Source organism: Balaenoptera physalus (genome assembly GCF_965194825.1).
Source record: "Balaenoptera physalus genome assembly, chromosome: 4".
NCBI classification, from domain to species: domain Eukaryota; kingdom Metazoa; phylum Chordata; class Mammalia; order Artiodactyla; family Balaenopteridae; genus Balaenoptera; species Balaenoptera physalus.
In genome coordinates this window covers 85,984,080-86,009,722 of record NC_138891.1, presented here as the reverse complement: position 1 = coordinate 86,009,722, position 25,643 = coordinate 85,984,080, and the positions used below count along the sequence as shown (strand labels likewise).

General features: G+C 38.5%; 2 protein-coding genes and 1 pseudogene across 9 annotated transcripts in view; 2 read left to right on the top strand and 1 right to left on the bottom strand.

Moving 5' to 3' along the window:
* The window catches only part of ZDHHC23 (zDHHC palmitoyltransferase 23), a 49,871-nt gene extending 28,252 nt beyond the window's left edge, over window positions 1–21,619 (top strand). The window contains exon 7 of the mRNA XM_082460198.1: window positions 15,509–21,619. Coding sequence (XP_082316324.1) covers window positions 15,509–15,582 — 74 coding nt within the window. The 3' untranslated portion in view covers window positions 15,583–21,619. The remainder of the gene's footprint in view (window positions 1–15,508) is intronic.
* CCDC191 (coiled-coil domain containing 191) overlaps window positions 1–25,643 on the bottom strand; it is a 104,713-nt gene that overhangs the window by 15,343 nt on the left and 63,727 nt on the right. For 4 of the 7 annotated variants that reach the window (XM_082460159.1, XM_082460160.1, XM_082460161.1 and 1 more), the window contains 4 exons: window positions 25,343–25,455; window positions 22,481–22,563; window positions 21,626–21,727; window positions 2,568–2,711 (listed from right to left, as the gene is read on the bottom strand). In XM_082460159.1, the coding sequence (XP_082316285.1) occupies window positions 2,568–2,711; window positions 21,626–21,727; window positions 22,481–22,563; window positions 25,343–25,455 (442 nt within the window). Of the gene's footprint in view, window positions 1–2,567; window positions 2,712–5,521; window positions 5,564–21,625; window positions 22,564–25,328; window positions 25,456–25,643 lie in introns of those variants that run through there. The other 3 variants (XM_082460158.1, XR_014263036.1, XM_082460163.1) reach the window with 3 other exon arrangements.
* LOC309659574 (ATP synthase F(0) complex subunit B1, mitochondrial pseudogene) lies at window positions 6,888–15,496 on the top strand (annotated as a pseudogene). The gene is made up of 2 exons: window positions 6,888–6,912; window positions 13,017–15,496. The product of its transcript is annotated as an ATP synthase F(0) complex subunit B1, mitochondrial pseudogene (transcript).

The window sequence follows — 25,643 nt, the reverse complement described above, 5'->3', positions numbered from 1 at the left end:
GTAAAAGGGATTTTGTAGAAGTGATTAAGTGAAGGATCTTAAAATGGGGAGATGATCCTGGATTATATGGGAGAGCCCTAAATGTAATCACAAGAGTTCTTGTAAGAGGAGCAGCATCAATATGAGATGTGACATGAATGTAAGAGATGAGAGTGAACTGAGGAAGGGGCGATAGGCACTGGGATGCAGGCAGCCATCAGAAGCTGAAAAAGGAAACAGTTTCTCTCCTGGGAAGCTCCAGAAGGCAGTTGTCTTGCTGACACTTTGACTTTAGCCCAGCAAGTCTGATTTTGGACTTCTGACCTCCAGAAATTTAAGATAATAAATTTGTGTTTTAAGCCACTATGTTTGTGGTAATTTGTTACAACAGCATAGGAAACTAACACACTTGTTACAAACTAGAGAGGTGATTCTCAAAATGTGGTGCTCAGACTACTTGGATCAGAATCTCCTGGGCTACTTTTTTTTTTTTTTTAATATTATAGTCTTTTATTCTACTGTTTTTTTTTTTTTCTTTGGCCATGCCATGTGGCATGTGGGATCCTAGTTCCCCAACCAGGGGTCGAACCTACGCCCCCTGCATTGAAAGCACAGAGTCTTAACCACTGGACCGCCAGATAAGTCCCTGGGCTACTTTTTAAAAATGCAGATTCCCTGACACACCGCCCCCAGCCCCGTGGCCAACAACCCAGACCTACTGAGAACACCTGGAGGTGGGAACAGGAACTTGCATTTTTATAAGCTCTCCAGATGGTTTTATGAATAGGAAAATTTGGAAATGCTGGATTCAGATCTGTGTTCTCCTGTTTTTATTTTAATTAGGTTTTTCTATATTTAAGGCCTATAACTGTCATTTTGAACTCAAACTCCTGTTTCTTTTTATATTCTTATAAGTAAATTTTAAATTTAATTTGATTATTCACCCATAGATTATTTTGTTTCTAAATTTTATAACTGTCTTGATTTTACTCGGTCAAAAACAGGGACCAAAAAAGTAGAGCTGATAAGAATTTAAGAGTGAGTTTTTCTACTTCCTGTCTGCTTTTTCTTTGTGTATTAATAACTAAAAACAAAGAAACAGACAAAAGCCAGAGAGAATAAACAAAACTAGGAGCGCTCAACTGGATAACAAACTATCTGATATGACTAAATGTTTGTTGTAGTATATTCAAGAAGCAAACTTCCATTCAGATTTCATTTCCAGACTCATTCACTCAGAAAACTATGGCTCAGCCCTCCCATATCATTACCAGGAAAATAGCAACGCTTGGGGCACAGATGGGTCAAGGCCTCCAAGAGGAGGGATCCTCGTGCCCTCAGGCCTGACCACCACAAATTGGCCTCCTTAGCTGGTTTGAGATACTCAGTGGTTCCAGAACCACCGGTTAGGAGGCAGAGGACAAAAAATCAGAGACAGAAAAACAGTGGGGAGGGCATTTAGGGAAGATAAGAAGAAGAAAGTGTGAAAATAGGAAGAGAACAAAGAGAATGAAGGGTGAATAGATTGGCTAGGGGAGGAAAAAGTAGCCTAAGTCACGTTCACAAAGGTACAACCTGCAGCATTACCGCACGCAGTGGGCTTCTTATGGTACAAGAGCATTATTGTTCATCTTTAATCCTGGTTTTCATAACCAAGAAGATTAGCCTTACTTTTCAGTATTAACTTGGCCAAATGTGTAAATAAGAGTGGGCACAACTGGTATGCATTACTGACCTTATTATGAAGTAGAATTCTAAAGATAACATCTTATCTATTTTGAGCTTTTGATCATTTAGTTAAATGCCGTGTTCTGTGCATTGGATAAATTTGAATTTCAGTGGTATCTGATTTCATTTATCCCTGTGTGGTAGAGTGGATGGCTATTCCGGATAATAGGATCAGACACGCACACACTTGCATGTGATTTCATCCTGTCTCCCAATGGAGTAAATGGAGCCTCTTTCTCCTCTCAGTGACCTTGAGTTTGGCCCTATGACTTGCTGTGGCCAATGGAATGTTAGTGGACATGATACAAGCCAAGGTTTCATATGGGTTTACATAATTGGGTTTGGCCTTTGTGTCTCAGACATTTGCCAGGTGAAAGCTTGCCCTGAATAACAGCTGGAGCCAGAAAGAGGCTGTGGAGAGATCTGAATTTGATCTAAACTGGCCCACAAACATGTGAGTGGGAAATAAATACCTGAGTTGTAAGCCACAATATTTCAGGGCTGTTTGTTAGGCAGCTTTATTGCAGCAGAAATCTGATTAGTATACCTTATGGTAATTATTTTTCCTTTATTACATAGCTATACACTGCTAAAATTGAGAGAGCCCTCTATTCATCCTACCTTGGAGGTCTCTAATAAAAAACGTACTCTAGTTTTTTCCAACCTATTCAGTTACAGAAGTCTTTCTCTACCTTGGAAGACCAAATTCAAACTTTTATCTAAAACAAGTAAATATCCACACTCAATTCATTTATCTTTCTGACTTTTAAATCTCCAAACGACCTCCAAAGCCTCACTGGGTGTTTATCCTATTTTAAAGTCCACTTGCTGATTCTGGGGGGATAAGTGTGACACTATACCTGGAGGTTTTGCTTGCTTTGCATTCTCAGTCTCTTCCAAGGCTCCAGACCTTTTTTTCTCAGCAATACGCTTTCATAATGTTCTTCGGCTATTGCTTCCAGCTGCTGGTTCCTCTTAATTCTCTTCTGCTTCTCTAGTTCTTTCTGGAAAAAATAAATAGGTAAAAATGCCAAGGAGGAACCAAAATAGTAACATAGGAAGTTCCTGAACTTCCCTCCTCCCTTGGATGCACTGAATGTATAGCTACACATGGAGCACTTCCCTGTGAAAGAAATCCAGAAACTAGCTGTGTGACTTTTCCACATCAAGCGAATGAGAAAATACCTACATTGATACATCAAAAATATTGACAGGAAAGGCTGAGACACAGGCTTGCCATAAACGCCATCCCTGGCTCAGTGCCCTATAATAGGGAGGGAACTCCCAACTCCCAGCTTCTTCCTAAGGAGTGAAGGATTTGAACTGCACATCTAGCACTCCAACTTTAAAGACAACCATTCAAGCAAGGGATGGGCCCCCAAAACACCAACAAGGCTTGTGTCCACGAGACATACAAGACTATAGCAAACAAAGAAACAGGTCTTATTGGATGAGAGTACTCACTGTGGCTATGCTCCTATACTCACTCCTATGCTCTCAGGACTCAGTCCTGAGAAAGCAGGCAAAAAGCCCATCTCCCAGTCTTTCCCTGAAAGAGATTTGACTTCATACTTTACAAGCTGCTGCCTGAGGGTCCAGATTCTAATTTAGCACGCATCTAGGAGCTGGCTGAGATCCTCTCCAGAGCGTGAGGGAGCCTTTGGGTACTTCCTCTGCCTTCTCCCTCTGGCTCACTCCACATCAGATTGCTAGCATCTGTCTGAAAGGAGCTTACACACACATTTTGCATGCTAACTTTTGTGACTGCCACCTGAGTGGGAGGGGCCCCTGGACTGCCTGGCTCTGATAGCCAGTGGAACTTACATTCACAAGTCCCATAGGACTACGGCAAACAAGCAGGCTTTAAACAGGCACAGGAGAAACCCGCCCCCCCCCCCATCGCCCTGGCCACCCAGCCCCATGGTTATACACCTGGGCTCAGTGAAAGGGAGCAGGAAAAACACACATCTCCTAGTTTCTCCCTGGAAGGGGCTTAACTACATATTTTCACAGCTGCTGCCTGAGGGTACAGCTTCTAACCAGTGTGTATCAAGGTGCTGACTGAGATCCTTTCTTTTGGGACACTGATAGGTCTTGGCACACGCTCAAATATGGGGAGCTACTAAGGACAAAGGCAGTGACAAAGGTCTGAGAGACAACCAGAAGCCTGGGCCAGGCTGATGAGATTCATCTTCTGCACGTGAGCACTCTGTCAAGACTAGCAGAGGTGACTTTTATCTAATGTACAGAAACCAACCCAGAGAGTCAAGAAAAATGAGGAAACAGAGAAATATGTTCCAACCAAAAGAGCAAGATAAACCTCCAGAAGCCAGTCTTAATGAAATGGAGATAAGTGATTTACCCAATAGAGTTTTCAAAATAATGGTCATAAAGATGCTCACTGACGTCAGGAGAGCAATGCATGAACAAAGAGAATTTCAACAGAGATAGAAAATATACAAAAGTACCAAACATAAATCATACAGCTGAAGAATACAATAACTGAACAGAAAAATTCAACAGAGGGGTTCAACAGCAGACCAGATCAAGCAGCAAAAAAGATCAGTCAACTTACAGACAGAGCAGTGGAATTCAATTCGAGGAACAAAAAGAAAAAATAATGAGAAAAAGTGAAGATAGCCTAAGGGGACTAATGGGACACCATCAAAGGGAGAATAAACATACTATAGGAGTCCCAGAAAGAGAGAAGAGAAAGGGGCAGAAAACTTATTCAAAGAAATACTGGATAGTTCAACTTCACATGGTCAGGCAGTTGGAAAGATGCTTAGTGTTTGTAATCCTTTGGGCTTCAATGATACAGTCTTTTCCCAGTGCCAGTTCTAGATCTGCTCCATCCTGTAGTACTTTATCTGTGACTGTTTTTAACCACAAAATTCTGCTGATTAAAGAGGCAAATCCATATAAACTTGGCCTTTTAAACAATGCCTTCATTCTGTCATAACCAGTCCCTCTTCCTTAACAATACTTTTCTTATTTATTAAACAACTTAGCAAGCAAGAGTTTTCCCAACTTCCTCTTTTATAAAATTTTATAGATCTTTCAAAGGGAAAAGTACTTTATCTCCATCTTTGTCTCATATTTCTCTATGTCTACACCTATGGCAATATACAGAAACATTGGTATACCCTATTCTATAAAGCCAATTCTTATTTTGCTCTAGTCTCATTATAACCACATTTCTTAGGTTTTGACCACTCCCTTTCCAGAATCTTGCATCATGAAACATGTGCACAGGGAACGTTCCCCAGCACAGATCACATGCCAGGCCACAGAGTAAGTCTCAATAAATTTAAGATTGAAATCATGTCAAGCATTTTTTTTCTGACCACAATGGTATGAATCTAGAAAAAAAAAAAAAAAAAAAGGAAAAAAGAAAAAAAAGAAATACTGGCTGAAAATTTCCCTAACCTGGAGAAAGAAACAGATATCCAGGTCCAGGAAGCCCAAAAAGTACCAAATAAGATGAATCTAAAGAGACACACACCAAGACACTTTATAATTAAATTGTCAAAAATTAAAGACAAAGAATCTTAAAAACAGCAAGAGAAAAGCAACTTGTTAGGTATAAGTACACTCCTTATACACTGATAATATAAGACTATCAGTGGATTTTTTGGGCAGAAATCTTGTAGGCCAGAGAAGTGAGATGTTATATTCAAATGCTGAAAGAAAAAAACCTGCCAATTAAGTATACTCTACCCAGAAAAAATGTTCTTCAGGATTGAAGGAGAGATAAAGAGTTTTCCAGACAAACAAAAGCTGAAACAGTTCATCACCACTACAGCAGCCTTACCAGAAATGTTAAAGGGCCTTCTTCAAGTTGAAATGAAGAACACTAATAAGTAATATGAAAACATATGAAAGTATAAACTCACTGATAAAGGTAAATATATAGTTAAATTCAGAATACTCTTAATATTGTAATGGTGATGAGTGAATCACTTAAAACTCTAGTATAGGTTAAAAGACAAAAGTATTAAAAATACCTATAACTACAATAACTTGTTAATAGATACACAATATAAAATTGTGACAAACAAACTATGGTGGGAAAAGTGTAACAATGTAGAGTTTTTGTATGCATTTGAAGTTATCAGCTTAAAATAGACTGTTATAATTACAAGATGTTTTATATAAGCCTCATGGTAACCATAAAGCATAAACTTATAGTAAATACAGAAAATATTTATAAATCACAGCACAAATACATATAATCAAAGCACAAAGGAATAATGCAAGAGAGGAAGAAAGGAACAAAGGAACTACAAAACAGCTAGAAAATAATTAACAAAATGGCAATAGCTAGTCCACACCTATTAATAATTACTTTAAATGTACACAGATTAAATCCTTCATTCAAAAGACACAGAGTAGCTGAACGGATTAAAAAAACAAGACCCAACTATGTGCTTTCTATGAGAGGCTCACTTCAGCTTTAAGGACACATAGAGACTGAAAGTGAAGGAATGGAAAAAGATATTCCATGCAAACAGGAACCAAAAGAGAGCAGGGGTAGTTATATTTACGTAAGACAATATAGACGTTAAGCCAAAAATGATATCAAGGACAAAGAAGGTCATTATATCATGATAAAGAGGTCAATTCATCAAGCATATGTAACAATTGAAAATATTTATGCATTCAACATTGGAGCACCTAAGTACAAAGCAAATATTAACATTTTGAAGTGAGAAATAGACAGAAATACAATAACAGTAGTGGATTTCAATAACCCACTTTAAACAATGGATAGAGCATCTAGGCAGAAAATCAACAAGGATATATTGGACTTAAACAACACATTAGACCAGATGGAATTAACAGACATATACAGAACATTTCATCCAACAGCAGCAGAATACATATTTTTCTCAAGTGTACATGGAACATTCTTCAGGATAGATCATATGTTAGGCCATAAAACAAGTCTTAATAAATTTAAAAAGACTGAAATCATACCAAGCATATTTTCCAGCTACAATGTTATGAAATTAGAAATCAGTTACAAGAGGAAAACTGGAAAATTCACAAAGATGTGGAGATTAAACAACATGCTTGTGAACAACCAAGGGTCAAAAAAGGAATCAAAAGAAAAATAAAATAATAAAAAAAATCTGACAAAAATGAAAATGGAAACACAACATACCAGAACGTATGGGATGCAGCAAAAAGCAGTTCTACGAGGTAAGTTTAAATGCTTACATTAAGAAAAAAGAAAGATCTCAAATAAACAACCTAATTATACACCTCAAGGAACCAGAAGAAGAACAAACTAAGTCCAAAGTTAGTAGTAGGAAGGAAATAAAGATCAGAGCAGAAATAAATGAAATAGAGAGTAGAAAGACAATTAAAAAGATCACAGAAACTAAGAGCTGTTTTAAAAAGAAAAACCAAAACAAAACAGACAAACCATTAGCTAGACTAAGGAAAAAAAAAAAAAAAAGACAAATAAAACCAGAAATGAAAGACATTACTACTGAAAACTGAGAAATACTAAGAATCCTAAAAAAAACTACTATAAACAAATGCCAACAAGTTAGATAATCTAGAAGAAATGGATATAGTCCTAGAAACATGCAACCTACTAAGACTGAATCATGAAGAATTAAAAAATCTGAATAGACTAATTACTATAGACTGAATCAGTAATCAAAATCTTGGATTTGACACCAAAAGCAAGGGCAACAAAAGCCAAAATGAATAAGCAGGACTACATCAAACTAAAAAGCTTCTGAACAGCAAGGGAAACCATCAACAAAATGAAAAGGCAACCTATAGAATGGGAGAAAATATTTGCAACCACATATCCAATAAGGGGTTAATATCCAAAATATATAAGGAACTCATATAACTCAATAGCAAAAAACTCATTTGAAAAAATGGGTAAAGGATCTGAAGAGACATTTTTCCAGAGAAGACACACACAAATGGCCAACAGGTATGTGAAAAGGTGCTCAGCGTCACTAATTATCAGGGATACACAAATCAAAACCACAGTGAGCTATCACCTGACACCTGTTAGAATGGCAATTATCAAAAAGACAAGAGATAACAAATGCTAATGAGGATATGGAGAAAAGGGAACCCTTGCACACTGTTGGGGAATGTAAACTGGTACAGCCACTGTGGAAAACAGTATGGCGGTTCCTCAAGAAATTAAAAATGGAACTACTATATTATCCAGCAATCCTACTTCTGAGTATATATCCATAGGAAACAAAATCACTGTCTCAAAGACATATCTGTACTCCTATGCTTATTGCAGCATTATTAACAATAGCCAAGGAATGGAAACAAAGTAGGTATCCATCGATGTATGAATGGATAAAAAATGTGCTATAGATACACACAATGGAATATTATTCAGCCTTAAAAAAAAAAAGAAGGAAATCTGGTCATTATTGACAACATGGATGAATTTTGAGGGCATTATGCTCAGTAAAATAGGCCAGACAGAGAAAAACAAAAATACTAAGTGGTATCACTTATATGTGGAACCTTAAAACAAAAATGGGTTGAAATTGTAGAAACAGAGTAGGATGGTGACTGTCAGTGCCTTTGAGGTGGGAGAAATAGGTAGGGCCTGGAAAAATGGTACAAACTTTCAGTTACAAGATGAATAAGGTCTGAGGACCTAATGTATAACACGGTAACTACAGTTGATAACATTTCATAATTGAAACTTACTAAGAGAGGAGAAAATAAGCATTCTTACACACACACACACACACACACACACACACACACACAATAAGTATGTGAGGTGATGGATATGTTAATTAACCCAGTGGGAATCCTTTTACAATGCCAACATATATCAAATCATCATGTTTTATGTACATTTGAAGTATCTTAGAATTTTGTCAATTACACCTCAATAAAACTAAAAAAAAAAGATGCAATGACCTAAAAACTCATGAATTTCATTTCAACAAATAGCTAATTACTTTAATTTGAATATGTAACCACTAAACAGCATGTTAATCATGGTAACAGAACACTGGAACATTAAAAAAAAGGAAACAATTCTGCAAAGAGGGTGAGGAAAAGTTCCTCATGAATCCTGCAAGAATCAGGGCTATGCATATCCTAGGATTTATTCAGCATTGTTCACAGAAATGATTTACATCTCACCAAGTTACTAGGAAGTAAAACAGTTAGGAGAGCAATCAGTATTTTCCCCTTATTATTACGGGAAACGTAGCAATATAGCCCCTTCATTTAGATCATGGGGTAGAAATTTATATATGAATTATTCTATTCAAATTTAAAGATACTTCATACTCCATTAAAAGTCTAGTGATGGCTGTTATGCAAGTCACAGGAGCAAAAGCAAAGACTTCAGACTGTCTTCACAGTAGTTGTCAGTCTCGGCAGTAAAAATCACTTAATTTAAGCTTCTTTTTCTTTATTTGCCACAATTTCACTTCAAGAAAACGGTTGTGGTGAATTGGCTGATTCTGACAACTACTTAATTGCCTGAGTCCTCTCTGAGGAAAAAAAGAATGAGAGAGGGCACTGGAACATTTCTAAGGTGGAAGGGAGACTTGCTCTGATCTTCCAATCCAAACTACCTTTATCTGTACACATTCCTCAATGAATATGAAATGTCCATATTCTCTAAAGGATTCAACCAAAATTACCTTCATAATCTTTATTACAGACAGTTGAGATATTGAATTGAATGGAAAGAAAAATTATTTTCGAGAATTTTCTTATGACCAACAAGAGGAAGCTGAGAGTTAAGTGGGGAGGAAAATGAAAGCTGGCCATTTTCACATCCACTGAAATGTCCCTGTAGCATCGAGGCAGCAGTTGCAACTTGTAGACAGGAATCTAACACAGTAAGCCTCTGGAGAAGCCCTCAGGCTCGGCCAACCCTGTTCACACACACAACTAAGTTATCTTCCTAGAATTACAACTCTATGGCCGGTGTTGTAGGCTCTTAAGGAAAACCATTTTCATGTGGCTTGTGGGGGAAAATGGTGTATTTATTTATTTAAAAAAAATTTTTATTGGCATATAGTTGATTTACAATGTTCTGTAGGTTTCTGCTGTACAGCAAAGTGAATCAGTTATACATATACATATATCCACTCTGTTTTAGATTCGTTTCCCATATAGGCCATTACAGAGTATTGAGTAGAGTTCCCTGTGCTATACAGTAGGTCCTTTTTAGTTATCTATTTTATATATAGTAGTGTGTATATGTCAAGCCCAATCTCCCAATTTATCCCTCCCCCACCTTACCTGCTGGTAACCATTAAGTTTGTTTTGTACACCTGTAACTCTATTTCTGTTTTGTAGATAAGTTTATTTGTACCCTTTTTTTAGATTCCACATACAAGTGATATCATATGGTATTTGTCTGTCTCTGTCTGACTTACTTCACTCTGTAGTGACAATCTCTAGGTCCATCCATGTTGCTGCAAATGGCATTATTTCATTCTTTTTTATGGCTGAGTAATATTCCACTGTATATACGTACCACAGCTTCTTTATCCATACCTCTGTTGATGGACATTTAGGTTGCTTCCATGTCTTGGCTATTGTAAATAGTGCTATAATGAACATTGGGGTGCATGTATCTTTTCAAATTATGGTTTTCTCTGTGTATATGCCCAGGAGTGGGATTGCTGGATCATATGGTAGCTCTAGTTTTATTTTTTTAAAGGACTCTCCATACTGTTCTCCATAGTGGCTGTACCAATTTACATTCCCACCAACAGTGCAAGAGGGTTCCCTTTCCTCCACACCCTCTCCAGCATTTATTGTTTGTAGATTTTTTAGAAGTGTACTTTTCCATGGAAAAATAGAAAGAAAAACATTTAATAAATCAGATACCTGCTTGAGCCAAAATTTTGTATTCATATGCAACAATTTACTTTAAATGTGTATTTCCTCCCTTGATTAAGGTTTCCTCAATAGAGTTGGCTGTATTTCATTACTATTACTGTATTTTCCATTTCCTTGTATAGAAAATGTCCATAACACCTGCATCTAAGGTTTATTGGGAGGATTACGTGAAATGATGCCGTCCGCCTTGAGATGGCACTTACATTGGGGATCGATGCAGCTAGGGTTTCACAAAGCATAATTCACTCAGGCTAAAAAGGGACACAAAATCAGGGTATCTTTCTGATTTAAATTATTCAACAAACGATATGCAACAAATGAGACTCATTTGAATATATATATATATCTCTCTCCACCACTACTGCTTTGAAAGAAAGACAAGGAATTACAGCAAGAATTGAGAAGAATACAGGGCAGTTGACACCATTCCCACACTCTGCCTTCCATCCATTATAAGCCACCCTTTCATTGTGCTCTGGAACGTATTCCCAGTTAGGCACTCCTGTAATTTATAGTCTTTGCCCTCTTGTATCATGAATTTCTCCCTCGCTACTAGATCATTCCCATCAATATGCATATATGTGCTGATACCTCCCATCTTTTAAAAAACAAAATAACACTCAAAAGACCAACTGCCGGGCTTCCCTGGTGGCGCAGTGGTTGAGAATCTGCCTGTCAATGCAGGGGACACGGGTTCGAGCCCTGGTCTGGGAAGATCCCACATGCCACGGAGCAACTAGGCCCGTGAGCCACAATTACTGAGCCTGCGCGTCTGGAGCCTGCGCTCCACAACAAGAGAGGCCGCAATAATGAGAGGCCCACGCACCGCGATGAAGAGTGGTCCCCACTTGCCGCAACTAGAGAAAGCCCTCGCACAGAAACGAAGACCCAACACAGCCATAAATAAAAAAATAAATAAATAAATAATTTAAAAAAAAAAAAAAAAAAGATATCCTTTAAAAAAAAAAAAAAAAAAAAAAAAAAAAGACCAACTGCCTACAAAAAAAAAAAAAAAAAAAAAAAAAAAAAAAAAAAAAAAGACCAACTGCCAACAGAAAAAAAAAAATCCTTCAACCACATGTGACCCCTATTATATGGGCTCCCTTCCCAGCAGTCCACTGAAAACACTCTTGTCTATGTCATGAATAATCTCCATGTTGCCAAATCAAAGTTTCACTTGTCTGTCCTCTTTTTCATTGAACCCAGCAGCATTTAGCCCAGTTAACCACCATCACTTCCTTCCAGAAATACTTTTTTCTCTCAGCTTTTCAATCAACAATTCTCCTGGTATGCTTCCTACCTCACTATCTCCTCATCCTCTGAGTAGTTATTCACATATTCTAGGACTCAGTCCTGGATCCTCATATTTCTTCTCTATCCAGACAATCTCCCAAGTTGATTTCATTCACTTCCAGAACATTAAAAACACTGACATGGTTTTGACTCCCAGGTTCCTTACTACAATCTTGATGTCTGGGCTTATATATTCAACTGCCTATTTGACATGTTCATTTGGATGTCTAATAGGTATCTCACATTTAACCTGCCCTTGTGGACCTTACAGAGGCCTCCTCAGCATCTAGCGGCTCAAGTATCACTTCTTCAGAGAGGCTTTCCCCATCTTGCTTTCCCCATTATACCTCTCCCTCTACTTCTTAGTTATTATCTTGTTTATTGCCTGTTTTCCCCAACTAGCATATAAGCTTTATGAGGGCAGGGCTACTGTCTGTCTTCTCCACTGCTCTAATATCTAGAACAATGCCTAGCACATAGTAGATGCTCGACATATATTTGTTAAATGAACAAATATGCTTGCTAAGCAATTATGAAAGACTTCAAATCTTGCCCGGTCTTCTCTGATAAATTTATCTTTCCACCATAAACTTCATCAACTGTCTATTAATACAAAGCATATTTACACAGCCATAAAAGTTACTGCCTGATAAGTATTTCTAGAATACTTTTAATAAAAATAAAGCAATGGGATGTTAAAAGGAATTTAGATTATCTTCAAAAGATCACTGTGTGAGACCTATGACTGGCCATCTTACTGCTGCACCTGATAGGCTATCCTGTCAGGGTCACAGGGACATTAAGCCACCACTTGGAGCATCACTGACCATGCTGCCATAGGTGGTACTTCTGCCATTGCTAAAGTGGCCCCTCTCTGAAGAATGCAGTACTTGTAGATACAGGCGAACTGCAGGTAACAGGAATCTTTCACAGAGGGCAGCCATGTCTAGACCTTGAACCACTTCTTTTTTGTTTTGTTTTGTTTTGTTTCTTTGGGTTTTATTTTTTGGTCGTACCACGCGGCTTGTGGGATCTTAGTTACTCGACCAGGGATTGAACCAACGCCCTCGGCAATGAAAGCATGGAGTCTTAACCACTGGACCTCTGGGGAATTCCCACCTCTTTTTTTTAATATGGAGGACAAATTTGTCATGGGCTTATCCCTGAGGAATTCTTCCAGTTCTGTATCCTAAAACTGGTATCACAGAACTGATCTTGTGTTTTCTACCCAAAGAAATATATGTGATTGCTAGAGACCTTTATCAACAGTAGGGTTGCTCATCTATGTAATTAGAAAGAAGTATGGTACCTCTGTCGGACAATTTGCTGATAAACGTAATGAGCAAAAACAGCCCAACTAGAAGAGAGGAAGCAGGCTTCCATCAAACACATCCAGGATGCAACTGATTTGGACAAGCCACAGCAGGCACTGGTTGAGAAGTGCCATTACTTTTTTGATGTTCAGAGGAATAACACTGCTATGGCCTGGGAGGGTGCTTACTGGTAATGGCTATATAAAGTATATAGGAGGTCAAGAATCACCGTGCAGAAAATGATGCATCAAAAGGAATACAACCACATGATAAACTGCGTAGAAAAACACATTGTGCAGAGCATCTTTGCTCAGAAGCAAAAGGAGACAATTGCCAAGTGCATTTTAGATCTAAAGCTGCTCCCAAAGAAAGCTCAAACAAGTCAGTCTATAAATGCATCCATCTCAATTGAGACTGCTACAAACAGCTGATTTACTAAATGGAAACTAGTCTATGTGACAAAATCTTTTTGTCTGTTGTTGTAGACTGAACTTACATTTTACCTTTCCTAAAAAAGAAAAGATTTGGGCTTGGATAGTGAGAGAAACAAAACAACCTATTGGCCAGTAATGTATTTCTCATCCTTCTTGCTCTGTATAAGCAGTTTGCTTCCAGCAAGAAAAAAACTGGACAGATAGATAACAAATTAATGACTTTTTATGAACCGGTCAGAGAACTGAAGCCATCCCCAAATCTGGAGACAGGCACCTTCAGGGAGACACAACACCCAAGCATTTGCTTATCTGAGGCAGAAGCCACCCTACCCCTGAGCCAGTAAGATCATTAAGCTAGAAATCTGGCTAACTGCTGGAGGCCAAGGGTGGGCCAGCATGAGGAAGGTGAAGCTCCTGGGGGTCACAGTCATAGGGAGGTTCTTAACCTCTTTGCTCTAGGAACTCCACCAGGCTCTCACAGAGAGGATCAGGGAAAATCCGGATTAAGTCCCCGCCGTGGTTCTAGCTGGGGGAGAGGAACAGCAACCACTGCAAAATCTGCCCCGACTCTTCTCCGGGGCTTCATCTGCAAGCAGCGCCAACTGAAGGCACTAGTGTAATGCCGCTGCAGCTGGGGGAGGGGAACTCTGCCCAGACCAGCCTCCCTATCTCATTCAAGTGAAGAAGGAACCTCACAGAGGGAAGGGCTTTAAGGTCATAGACCGAGACAGTGGATACTGAAGGAAGGGAACACAGGGGCAGGGAAAAGCTCTGCCCCTAGAGTAGGAGCAGAAATTCTTCCGAATGGCCAATACTGTGCACTCCAAAGAGAACGTTAGAGAATGCTCCCCTCATCCACACCACACCAGCACGCTAGCAAACCTCTAGTAATAACAGAGGAGTACAGCTGGAGGGTTGAAAGAGACAGATTTTCTCAGGGAACAGCACAAAGGGAAGACCTAAAGCCAAAAGAGAGGACAAAAAAAAAGTCACTAGTGAATATTGAAGTCTATGGTGCCCATAGCAACAACAAACCTCAACAATGGTAACCATAGCAACAACAAACTTCAAACATAGCCCAACTCCTGGCTACATTAACACAAATCTCCACACTAAAGGCCCATTTATCTCAGTTTCTATTGCCCTGTACATGTCTGGCTTTCAACAACAAAAAAATCAGACATATTAAAAGACAAGAAATAAACACAGTCTGAAAAGATAAAGCCATCATTAGAACAACACTCAAATATGAAAGATGTTGGAACTATCAGAGAGGAAATTTTAAATAATTAATGATAATATTAAAAGCTCTAATGGAAAAGGCAGTCATCATTCAAGATTAGATAGGTAATTTTAGCAGAGATAGGGAAACTATAATAAAGAGTCAAATGAAAATGCTAGAAATCAAAAACACACGGTAATAGAAATGAAGAGGGCCTTCAATAGGCTCATCACTAGACTTGATACAGCTGAGGAAAGTATCAGGTTACTTGAAGTTGGGGCAATAGAAATTATATAACCTGAAAAGCAAAGAGAAAAAAAAGAGTGAAAAAAAACAACAGAGCATCGAAGAGCTGTGGGACAATATCAAACAATGCAATACAAGCATAACTGGAATCTCAGAAGGAGAAGAAAAAATGAGGCAGGTAAAATATTTGAAGAAATAATGGGTAAAACATATCCTAAAGTTACAGACAGACACAAAACCACATAACTAAGAAACTTAGAGTCCACCAAGCAAGGAAAACAAACAAACAAACATACTATACCTAGACATATCATATTCAAATTGCTAAAACCCAAAGACAGAAAAAATCTTGAAGGCAGCTGGAGGAAACCCATCGTACCTACTCTTATGGATTTAATGTTTTTGTTCCCCTCCAGATTCATATGTTGAAGTCCTAAACCCACACCACCCACTGCCCCAGTGTGGCTGTATTTGGACATGGGGCCGCTAAAGAAGTAATTAAGGTAAAATGAGGTTCTAAGGGTGGGATTAGTGTCCTCATAAAAAGAGATACCAGAGAGCTCACACACTGTCTCTCTCCCTCTCTGTGTACATGCACCAAGGAAAGGACGTGCGACGACACGCTGAGAAGGTGGCTTTCTACCCGCCTGGAAGAGAGCTCTCACCAGAAACCAACCATGCTGTCACCCTGATCTTGGACATCCAGCCTCCTGGATTGTGAGAATGTTAATTTCTGTTGTTTAAGCCACTTGCCCTGTGGTATTTTGTTATGGCAGCCTGAGCAGACTACGATATCTACAAAGGAACAAAGATAAGAATTAAAGCAAACTTCTTGCCAGAAACCAGACAAGCAAGAAGACAACAGAGTGACATTTTTAAAGTGTTGAAAGAAAAAAACTGTAAACCCAGAATTCTATCAATATACCCTGTGAAAATACCCTTCAAAAATGAAGGAAAGATAAAGAATTCTCAAACAAATAAAAACTAAGGGAATTCATTACCAGTAGACCAACCCTGTAAGAAATGTCAGAGGACATTCTTCAGGCAGAAGGAATATGACATAGCTTAAACTTAGACCTACACAAAGAAATAAAGAGCACTAGAAATGGAAGAAATGAATGTAAAATATAATTTTTGGCTTATTTTTAATTACACTGAAATATAACTGTAAAGCAATAACAGTGACAAGGTGATGGGTATTTATAATATATATAAAAGTAAAATATATGACATATATGACAATAATGTTGAGAGACTCAATCTTCCCCCTGAGATCTGGACTAAGGCAAGGATATCTTCTCTCAGTACTGTTCAACCTTGCACTGGAAGTCCTAGCTAGTGCAATAAGGCAAGAAAAAGAAAGAAAAGGCATACAGATTGGAAAGGAAGAAATAAACTGCCTTTATTGGCAGACAATATGGTGGTCTATGTAGAAAATCCCCCCAAAAAAATCTACCAAAAAACTTCCTAGAATGAATAAGTGAGTTTAGCAAGGTTACAAGATACAATGTCAACATACAAAAATGAACTGTGTTCCTACCTACTAGCAATGAATAAATGGAATCTGAAATTTTAAAAAGATATCATTTGCAATAGCACCACAAAAATAAGTACTTAGGTATAAATCTAACAAAAAATATGTAAGATATGTGGAAAGCTATAAAATACTCATAGACAAATCAAAGATCTAAATAAATGGAGAGCTATATCATGTTCACAGATTAAAGACCCAATGTTGTTAAATGTCAGTTCTCCTGATTTGATCTATACATTCAATATGATCCCAATCAATCTCAATACGATCCCAAATGTAGCAAGCTTTTTTATACAAATTGACAAGATTGTCAATTTATATAGAAAGATCAAGAAACTAGAATAGCCAAAACATTCTGAAAAAGAATAAAGTGGAAAAATTCACACTGTGAGACTGCAAGATTTACTATAAAGCTACAGCAATCAAAGATAATGTGGTACTGGCGAAGGACTACACATAAAGATGAACAGAACAGAATAGAGCCCAGAAATAGTCCCACATAAATGCAGTCAACTGATTTTTGACAAAAGTATAAATGTAATTCAATGGAGAAAAGATAGCCTTCTCAACAGATGATACTGGAACAAATGGATGTCTATATGCAAAAAAATAAACTTGATACATACTTTACACCTTATGCAACAATTATCTCCAAATGGACAGCAGATCTAAATGTAAAACATAAAACTATAAAACTTCTTGAAGAAAATATAAGAGAAAATCTGAGTAACCTTGGATTTGGAGATTAGTTTTTGCATACAATACTAAAAGCACATCCAGTGAAAGAAAAAAAAATCAATAAATTGGACTTTATCAAAATTAAAACTTTTCCTCTGTGAAAGTCGCTGTTAAGTGAATTAAAATACAAGCCACAGACTGGGAGAAAATATCTGCAGTCCCATATCTAGTAGAGGACTTGGTCCAGAATATATAAAGAACTCTTAAAACCCAGTAAGAAATAACTTAATAAGATAATAAGCAATAAGAAATAACAACTCAATAAGAAAATAACTCAACTGAAAAATGGGTCAAAAAGATCTGAACAGACACTTCACCATATAAGACATGTAGAAGGCAAGTAAACAAATAAGATGCTCAACATTATTTGTTGTTTGGAAAATGCAAATAAACACCACAATGAGATACCACTCATGACACACTATTAGAATGCTTAAAATGCAAAAAACAAGCAAACAAACCAACAAACAAAAGGACAATAACAATTGCTGACAAGGATGTGGGACAAGAGGAACTTTCTGGTGGGTATGCAAAACAGTGCAGCCACTTTGGAAGAGAATTTGGCAGTTACCTACAAAGTTAAACATAGACTTAGCATACTACCCAGCAACCACACTTCTAGGTATTTACCTAAGTGAATTTAAAACATGTCTAAACAAAAACCTACATGTGAATGTCTGTAGCAGCTTTATTCATAATCGCTAAAAACTGGAAGCAATATTAACAGAGGAATAGAGAGACAAATTATTTCAGAATAAAAAGGCTATTTTTTAAAAATGGCCTTCAGCATATAAATAAAAAGGTTTTGAAGAATTCTGAATAACAAGTGAAAATACTCATGATAAAATCCTAAATGAAAAAAGCAGCTTAAAAACTATATACACCTACACACACAAATTATCAACTTAACTATTAAAAGAGAGAGATGCATCGAGATAAAAGAACAGAAGTAAGTATTCTAAGATATTAAGAGTAGTTACCTCATAGATTTTTTTCCCCCGTCTTTTTTGTATTTCTCCAGTGTTCTACAATGAACAGATACGAGAGGAGAAATGTTCTGTACTGTGTATTTTTAAAATGGTCTCACTTCTTTACAGTAGCATGCCCCCACTTCTTCATGAGATGTTGCTGGCTGCTCTATAAAAAGGGTTCTTTGGTCAGCCATATGTGACTGCTTGGCACACTGTCCCTCTTCTGGAGACTCATAATAGCTGGTAGGATGTTAAAGGTTCTGAGAAGGCAGCTAATAATGAAACTTGTTTAACTTGATTTTTTTAACCAGCATTTACCAAACGTTTTTGACCACAGAACTTATATTTTCTCAAAACTACTTAATATCTCAGGAACTACTAGGATTATACAGAACACATGTTGGGGAAATGTTCGCTTAGAACCCCTCAGGTAGTTTTTAAGGGAAGTAACTGAGCTGTTTCTGGAGATTTCTTCGGCTGATTTAGCAAAGGATGAATTATATATGCCTTTTGCTCCATGGACAAGATGACCCATTGTGTGGATACCAGTCAGCCTCTTCCCCCAGCCACTGCTGTCGTTGCCCAGCGGGCTCATGAACAAAGTGGCCATGGTGGCAGGCATGGAGGATATACATGGGCTCAGAAATATGGATTTCCCCTCACCAAGGCCAACTGGCTATGGCCGTGCTGAGTGCCCAATCTACCAGCAGCAGGAGAAACTAACACAGAGTCTTCAATACGGCCCCATTCTCCAGGTTGATCAGACAGCTGTCAGGTGGCAGATTGATTATATTGGACTGTTTCCATCATGTAAAGGGCAATGCTCTATTCTTACTGGAATAGACACTTACTCTGGATATGGATATGCCTTTTCTCTCCGTAATATTTCTGCCAAAACTACCATCCATGGACTTACAGACCATCCCTGGATGTACAGAATGCCTTATTCACAATCATGATTTCCACACAGCATTGCTTCTGATCATGGAACTCACTTTACAGCAAAAGAAGTACAGCAAAGGGCCCATATGCATGGAATTTACTGGTCTTATCATGGATCCCACCATCCTGAAGCAGCTGGCTTGCCAGAATGGTGGAATGGCCTTATGAAGACTCAGCTGCAACACCAGCTAGGTGGCAGTACCTTGTAGGTCTGGGGTTAGGTTCTCTGGAAGTCTGTATATGCTCTGAACCAGCATCCAGTACATGGTACTGTTTCTCCCATAGCCAGTATTCATGGGGTCCAGGAAGCAAGGGGTGGAAGTGGGAGTGGCACCACTCACTATAACTAGCAAAATTTTTGCTTCTTTTCCCACAAATTTATGTTCTGTTGGCCTAGAGGTCTTGGTTCCAAATGGGGAAATGCTTCCACAAGGAGACATACAATGATTCCACTGAACTGGAAAGAATGCCACCTAATCACTGTGGGCTCCTCATGCCTCTGAATCAACAGGTAAAAAAGGAAGTGCTGGCTGGGGTGACTGACCCCGGCTACTAGGGGCAATAGGACTACTACTCCACAATGGAGGTGAGGAAGAGTATGCCTGGAATATAGGAGACCCCTTAGGGTATCTCTTAGTATTACCATGCCCTGTGATTAAGGTGAAAGGAAAACTACAACCCAATCCATGCTGGACTACTAACGGGCCAGACCTTTCAGGAATAAAGGTTCAGGTCATCCCATGATTAGCAGCGATGCTTGCTGAAGACAGAGGATAGAGTGGGTAGTGGAAGAAGGTTAACTATAAGTACCAGCTACATCCACTTGACTGGTTACAGAAATGAAGACTGTAATGGTCATGAGTATTCCCTTCTTATTTTGCTATGAATATGTTTGTGTGTATATGTATCTTGTTTTCTTTCCACTCTTATTCCCTAATCATGTAACATAAGATGTATTGACTTTGTGTCATGGTTAGCAAGGAGAAGAATATACATCATTCAAGGACTTTACCTCCTCTTCTGGGGAAGGGGTGTTCATTTTCAGTTGTATGCAGGATAGTTGTATCATGTTAGGCAGAATTATGATCTTGTTGTTGTCTTTATTTGGAGACTAGGTATGGTTTAGGGAGATGTATATGGGTGCCAAGTTGATAAGGCATGGACTTGTGATTTTAATTTTATGTGTCAACTTGACTGTTCCACAGGGTTCCCAGATTAAACATTTCTGGGTGTCTGTGAGGCTGTTTCCAGGCGAGATCAGCCTTTGAATCTGTTGACTCAGTAAAGCAGCCTGCCCTCCCAAATGTGGGTGGGCATTATCAAGTCCTTTGAGGGCCTGAAGAGGACAAAAAGGCAGAGGAGGGAGGAATTTGCCTGTTTTTTTGCTTCTTGCCTGCCTGTTGAGCTGGGACATTGGTCTTCTCCTGACCTTGAACTGGGATTTATACCACTGGCTCCTCTGGTTTCAGGCCTTTGGACTTGGACTGGAATTACTGGAATTACCAGCTTTCCTAGGTCTTCAGCTTGCAGACAGCAGCTCCTGGGACTTCTCACCTCCATAATCCTGTGAGCCAGTTCCTCATAATAAATCTCTTCCTATACATATATCTTACTGGTTGTGTTTCACTGGAGAACCCTGACTAATACAGTTTCCAATTCAAATCCCTCTTCTATGAAAATACTTCTGATTTCTCCAAAATCTTCATGGATCTAGCCCTGTTCATATGACTCTCTTGATCTCTTTTGGTCTGTGAGGCACAGGACAGCATATGCTTGTACTATATTCTCTCTGACAGGTGTGTATTTTTAGGCCTTATCTTTCCAACTAGAATTTAATAACCTTGAAAGTAAGAGCTTAGTATCTCTTACTTCTTCTGTATTTTCTTCCATTTGTTCATTTGTTTGTCCATTCATTTTTCATCCATTCAGTAGACTTTCTGAGTTTCTACCACTGGCCAGTTTAATAGTGAGTAACATCAGAGTGCTCCCTTTATTCTTATGGAGATTACGGTTTAGTTGGGGATAAAGAAATGAATAAGACAATCAAGAAACAGATACATAATTATAAGCCCTGGTAGTACTTTGAAGAAGATATACTCAGAGTCCATAAAGGGGGACCTAAACAGACTCTGGGTAGAGAGGAGGGTGGGACAAGGCAGGAAAGGCTAACCATGTTGAGCTAAGATCTGAGGAATGAATAAGTTTTCATTAAATAAGGTAGAGAAAGGGTAGAGGTGAGAGAAGAGTGTTCTAGACCGACGTTCTCCGGAGGGAAGGGGCACAGGACCACAGGATTGCACACAACAGGCTTCAAAGGACAGGTGGCTGACCAAATAGAAACTACTAACCATTTTCTTCAGTCTCTTCTCTTCTCGTTTTTTCTCAAGCTGAGCCTCCTTTTCTTCTGCCTCCCTCTTCCGACGTTCCTCCTCTTGGGCCTTTAACTGGGCCTGATCAAGATTAGAATTTGTAAAAATCAGAACCCCCAATTTGTGTGGAAATAAGATCTTTTATTTTGAGGAAAGTCAGGTATCTACCAAAGTGCTTGCCCAGTCTCTGGAAGAAACCTGCGCTTTGTGTTAAAAGCAGAAAACCTGACCAGCAGGTGGTCAGTAGTGTAACCTAAATGTTTCTCCAAAAGAATTCTCTTCTACTTGGGAAGATGAGACTGAGCATGAATAAGACCATTAACTTTTCATTACAAAATGATTACTTTTTAGTTCTTATTTTCATTTATGAAATACTAAGTCCAAACTATATATAGCATTAAGAAAAATTTTTCTTCCATTTCGCCAAAAAACCCCAAAGCTGTTAGAACTATTTATTTTTTCTTAGTAGGTACAAAATTTACTTCTGGCAGTCCAGGTCAAAACTTTGGAAGATAAGAATTACTCACCTTTGTAAACTTATCAGGTTGGACATTTACGTGTAACACATTAGTCTTGGTTATGTGTAAATCTTCTAAGTTGCCAGCTCCCAACAACTTTCATAATATTCCCTTCCTGCTATACTAATGACGCTGATGTTTTTTCCCTTCATTTTCCTAAAATTATCACAGAGTTCAGGCCGGGAGGCAAAAAGCCATATCCAAAGTTGGTGTTACACTATTGCCTTAATGGTCTTAAACAAGCTAGGTTTCATTTTTTAATAAAGGCCTATACAAATCCTTTTTCTTGCCTCACTTTGCATTCTTGATTTATTACCAATTTCTCCTCTTCTTTTTTTTTCTTCCTCTCTGCCAAGATCCGCCTACGTTCAGCTCGCTGAACTGCTCTCTCTTCCATGGCTAGAAAATAGTAATGCAGTTCCAATATAAAAAATATAAGGAACGCTGCAAAAGAAATGTCTCCATTTTATAGTAAAATTTAGTGTTATTGTTAAAAGTTTTCTTTTAAGTTGAATGTTCACAATCTCAGAAATATATGTGTGTACATAAAATTTATATAAAAATATAATTACAGGGCTTCCCTGGTGGTGCAGTGGTTAAGAATCCGCCTGCCAATGCAGGGGGCACGCACAGGTTCGAGCCCTGGTCCGGGAAAATCCCACATGCCGCGGAGCAACTAGGCCCGTGTGCCACAACTACTGAGCCTGCGCTCTAGAGCCCAGAAGCAACAACTACTGAGCCCGTATGCCACGACTACTGAAGCCCATGCACCTGGAACCTGCACCCTGCAACAAGAGAAGCCACCGCAATGAGAAGCCTGCGCACCACAACGAAGAGTAGCCCCCGCTCGCCGCAACTAGAGAAAGCTGCGCACAGCAACAAAGAACCAAAGCAGCCAAAATAAATAAATAAATTTAAAAAAAAATTAAAAAAAAATATAATTACAGAAACTGTAGGTATTCACACACACACACACGCCCTACAGGTTAAAGACCTACAATCCCATCCTCAGCAATGATGAACAATTTGCAGATTAATTATGTTTTTGTTCACATTTCTATTAGAATAACTGTTCACTGGTTTAAACAAGATAATCTGTCTTGATGATACTTTTAGTATGTGAAACCCAGAAACCAGAATTTTAATTTGATAATTCTTTCAATGAATGTAGAAAACTTTAATTACATCTAACAAATACTCTGTTCTCAGAATCACTCCTCAAATCCCACTGAGTTTGCTACTTTTTCCTAAGTCACTATACATATGTCTGTATATGTAACAACAACGACAACAAACAAACTGAAGTTTGGGGTCATGATGATTACATTTTAAACTAGTTTTAAGGCCTGGATATCCAGATGGACAGGAAATGGAATTGTACTAGGCGTCTGAAGAACTGGCATCTGAATGAATTCAAGTGTCAGACTCCTGTTCTTGACAGTCTATTAAATATCCATCCAAAACAAGCAAATGTGCAAGATGGCTTGACAATACGACTCTGTCACCAGTTGGGGTTTCATAGGCAGGGGGGCATGGGTGGGAAGAGTATCAAGTTCTGCTCACCTAAGTCAGCCAATGGTTACTTTCGGTTCCTTGTGCTATGTTACAGAGAAGAAAATTTAAGTCCAAGTTTCAAGAATTAATAAACAAAAAACTCACCAGGCTATTTCTTACAGATATTAAGTGTCTGCTTTGCTGGAAAAAGAAGAGTGGGGTTGGCACAGATGGCAGGAATGAGACTCTCTTTAAGGAGGCAGAAATAGACTAGAGGATTAAAGTAAGAGAGCCCCGAGAGGCAGAGTCTGTGGTAATATGCCCCTTTTCCATCTTTTCTAGAGCCAGTCATTAAAAACTACTTGAAAAGTAACCAGGTGTTCCAAAACATGCTAAGCCTTTGATCGGATAATAATTTTTAAAAAATAATCACACCAAACTGGGCATTTCCTGAGCATCCTCATTGGTGGACAAGGAGGGCATAAACTGCTGACCTGGAAGAGAGTCAATGTAAAGATTGCTGATTTCTTCATTAACAGGAATGGACTTCAGGCACAGTGTCCTTCAGGCGCCATCACTTCCTGTTAGGGCAGCAATCTTACCATAGATGAAAAATCAGATTTACAAACCACAATGTAATTGTCAAAATGCCTACCACTTCATATAAACATATGTTCAGTGCATGATTAAGTACAGAGTAAAAACAAATGGCAGATTCACTAGGGGGGTTCTAAGGAATACTTCTATTCTCATAGTACGGTTTGGTTTAAATAATGATTTCTATGCACATCAAGAATGTTATTAAAATGTCTGGTTTGATTTGTAGAGACGTGGATGGACCTAGAGACTGTCATACAGAGTGAAGTAAGTCAGAAGGAGAAAAACAAATATCATATATCAATGCATATATGTGGAATCTAGAAAAATGGTATAGATGAACCGGTTTGCAAGGCAGAAATAGAGACACAGATGTAGGGAACAAACGTATGGACACCAAGGGGGGAAAGCGGCGGGGGGTGGGATGAATTGGGAGATTGGGATTGACATGTATACACTAATATGTATAAAATAGATAACTAATAAGAACCTGCTGTATAGCACAGGGAACTCTACTTCACTCCGCTGTACAGTAGAAACTAATACAACATCGTAAAACAACTATACCCCAATAAAAGAAAAATTTTTTTTAAATGTCTGGTTTGTGGATTTCATTCTAAAAGCCTATCATCAAGGCATAACCCATTATAAAATGATGTAATAACTTGATGTGGATTGCTGTAAACTGATCAATATTTTAATGTTAACAAAGTACAGTGATAGGTGATCTTTATCAGGGTTTATTCTTGGCAGCTACTCGGAATTTTTTATTTGTGTAATTGTCCCATTTTTAAAATCACAATCCAAATCTCAAATTACAGAAAAATGCTTAAACCTTTCAGCAATGTTTTGTTTGTTTGTTTTTTGTTTTTGTATTGGCTAGGAAGACCAGAAAGTTTGGCAAAAAGGGTAGGAAAAAAGCCGTGGCATTCTCTGGTGTATCCACTTCTCATGTGTCTACCCATCTTAGACTTTGACTAGGTTCTGCCAAGTCCCAAAACCCAAGAGTTGCCAGGATTCAGTCCCAACACATTCTACTCCAAGAGGATAGATAACCACAACCAAGGCCCCACCAAGACAGCCCTGCCTTTCAGTATGGGATGGGGTGCCATCAGCTGCCTTGGATTCCTTCTGGGTCCAGACAGAGAACTTCGAGAGCCACTTCTACTACCTTCAGTACCAGGGGAAGCAACAGGCGAACTGCGGGAAAAAAAAAGGAAAAGAATTCAGACCAATCACCAGCTTCATTCAAAGCCCTTGCACCTGAGGAACTCAACGCCTTTTACAAACTTTAATTAATCCTCACTTTCTGAGATAACTATGTATTACTATACCCCTTCAATAAATTGGTGTAATGAGGCATGGAAAGGTCGAGTGATTGGCCTGAG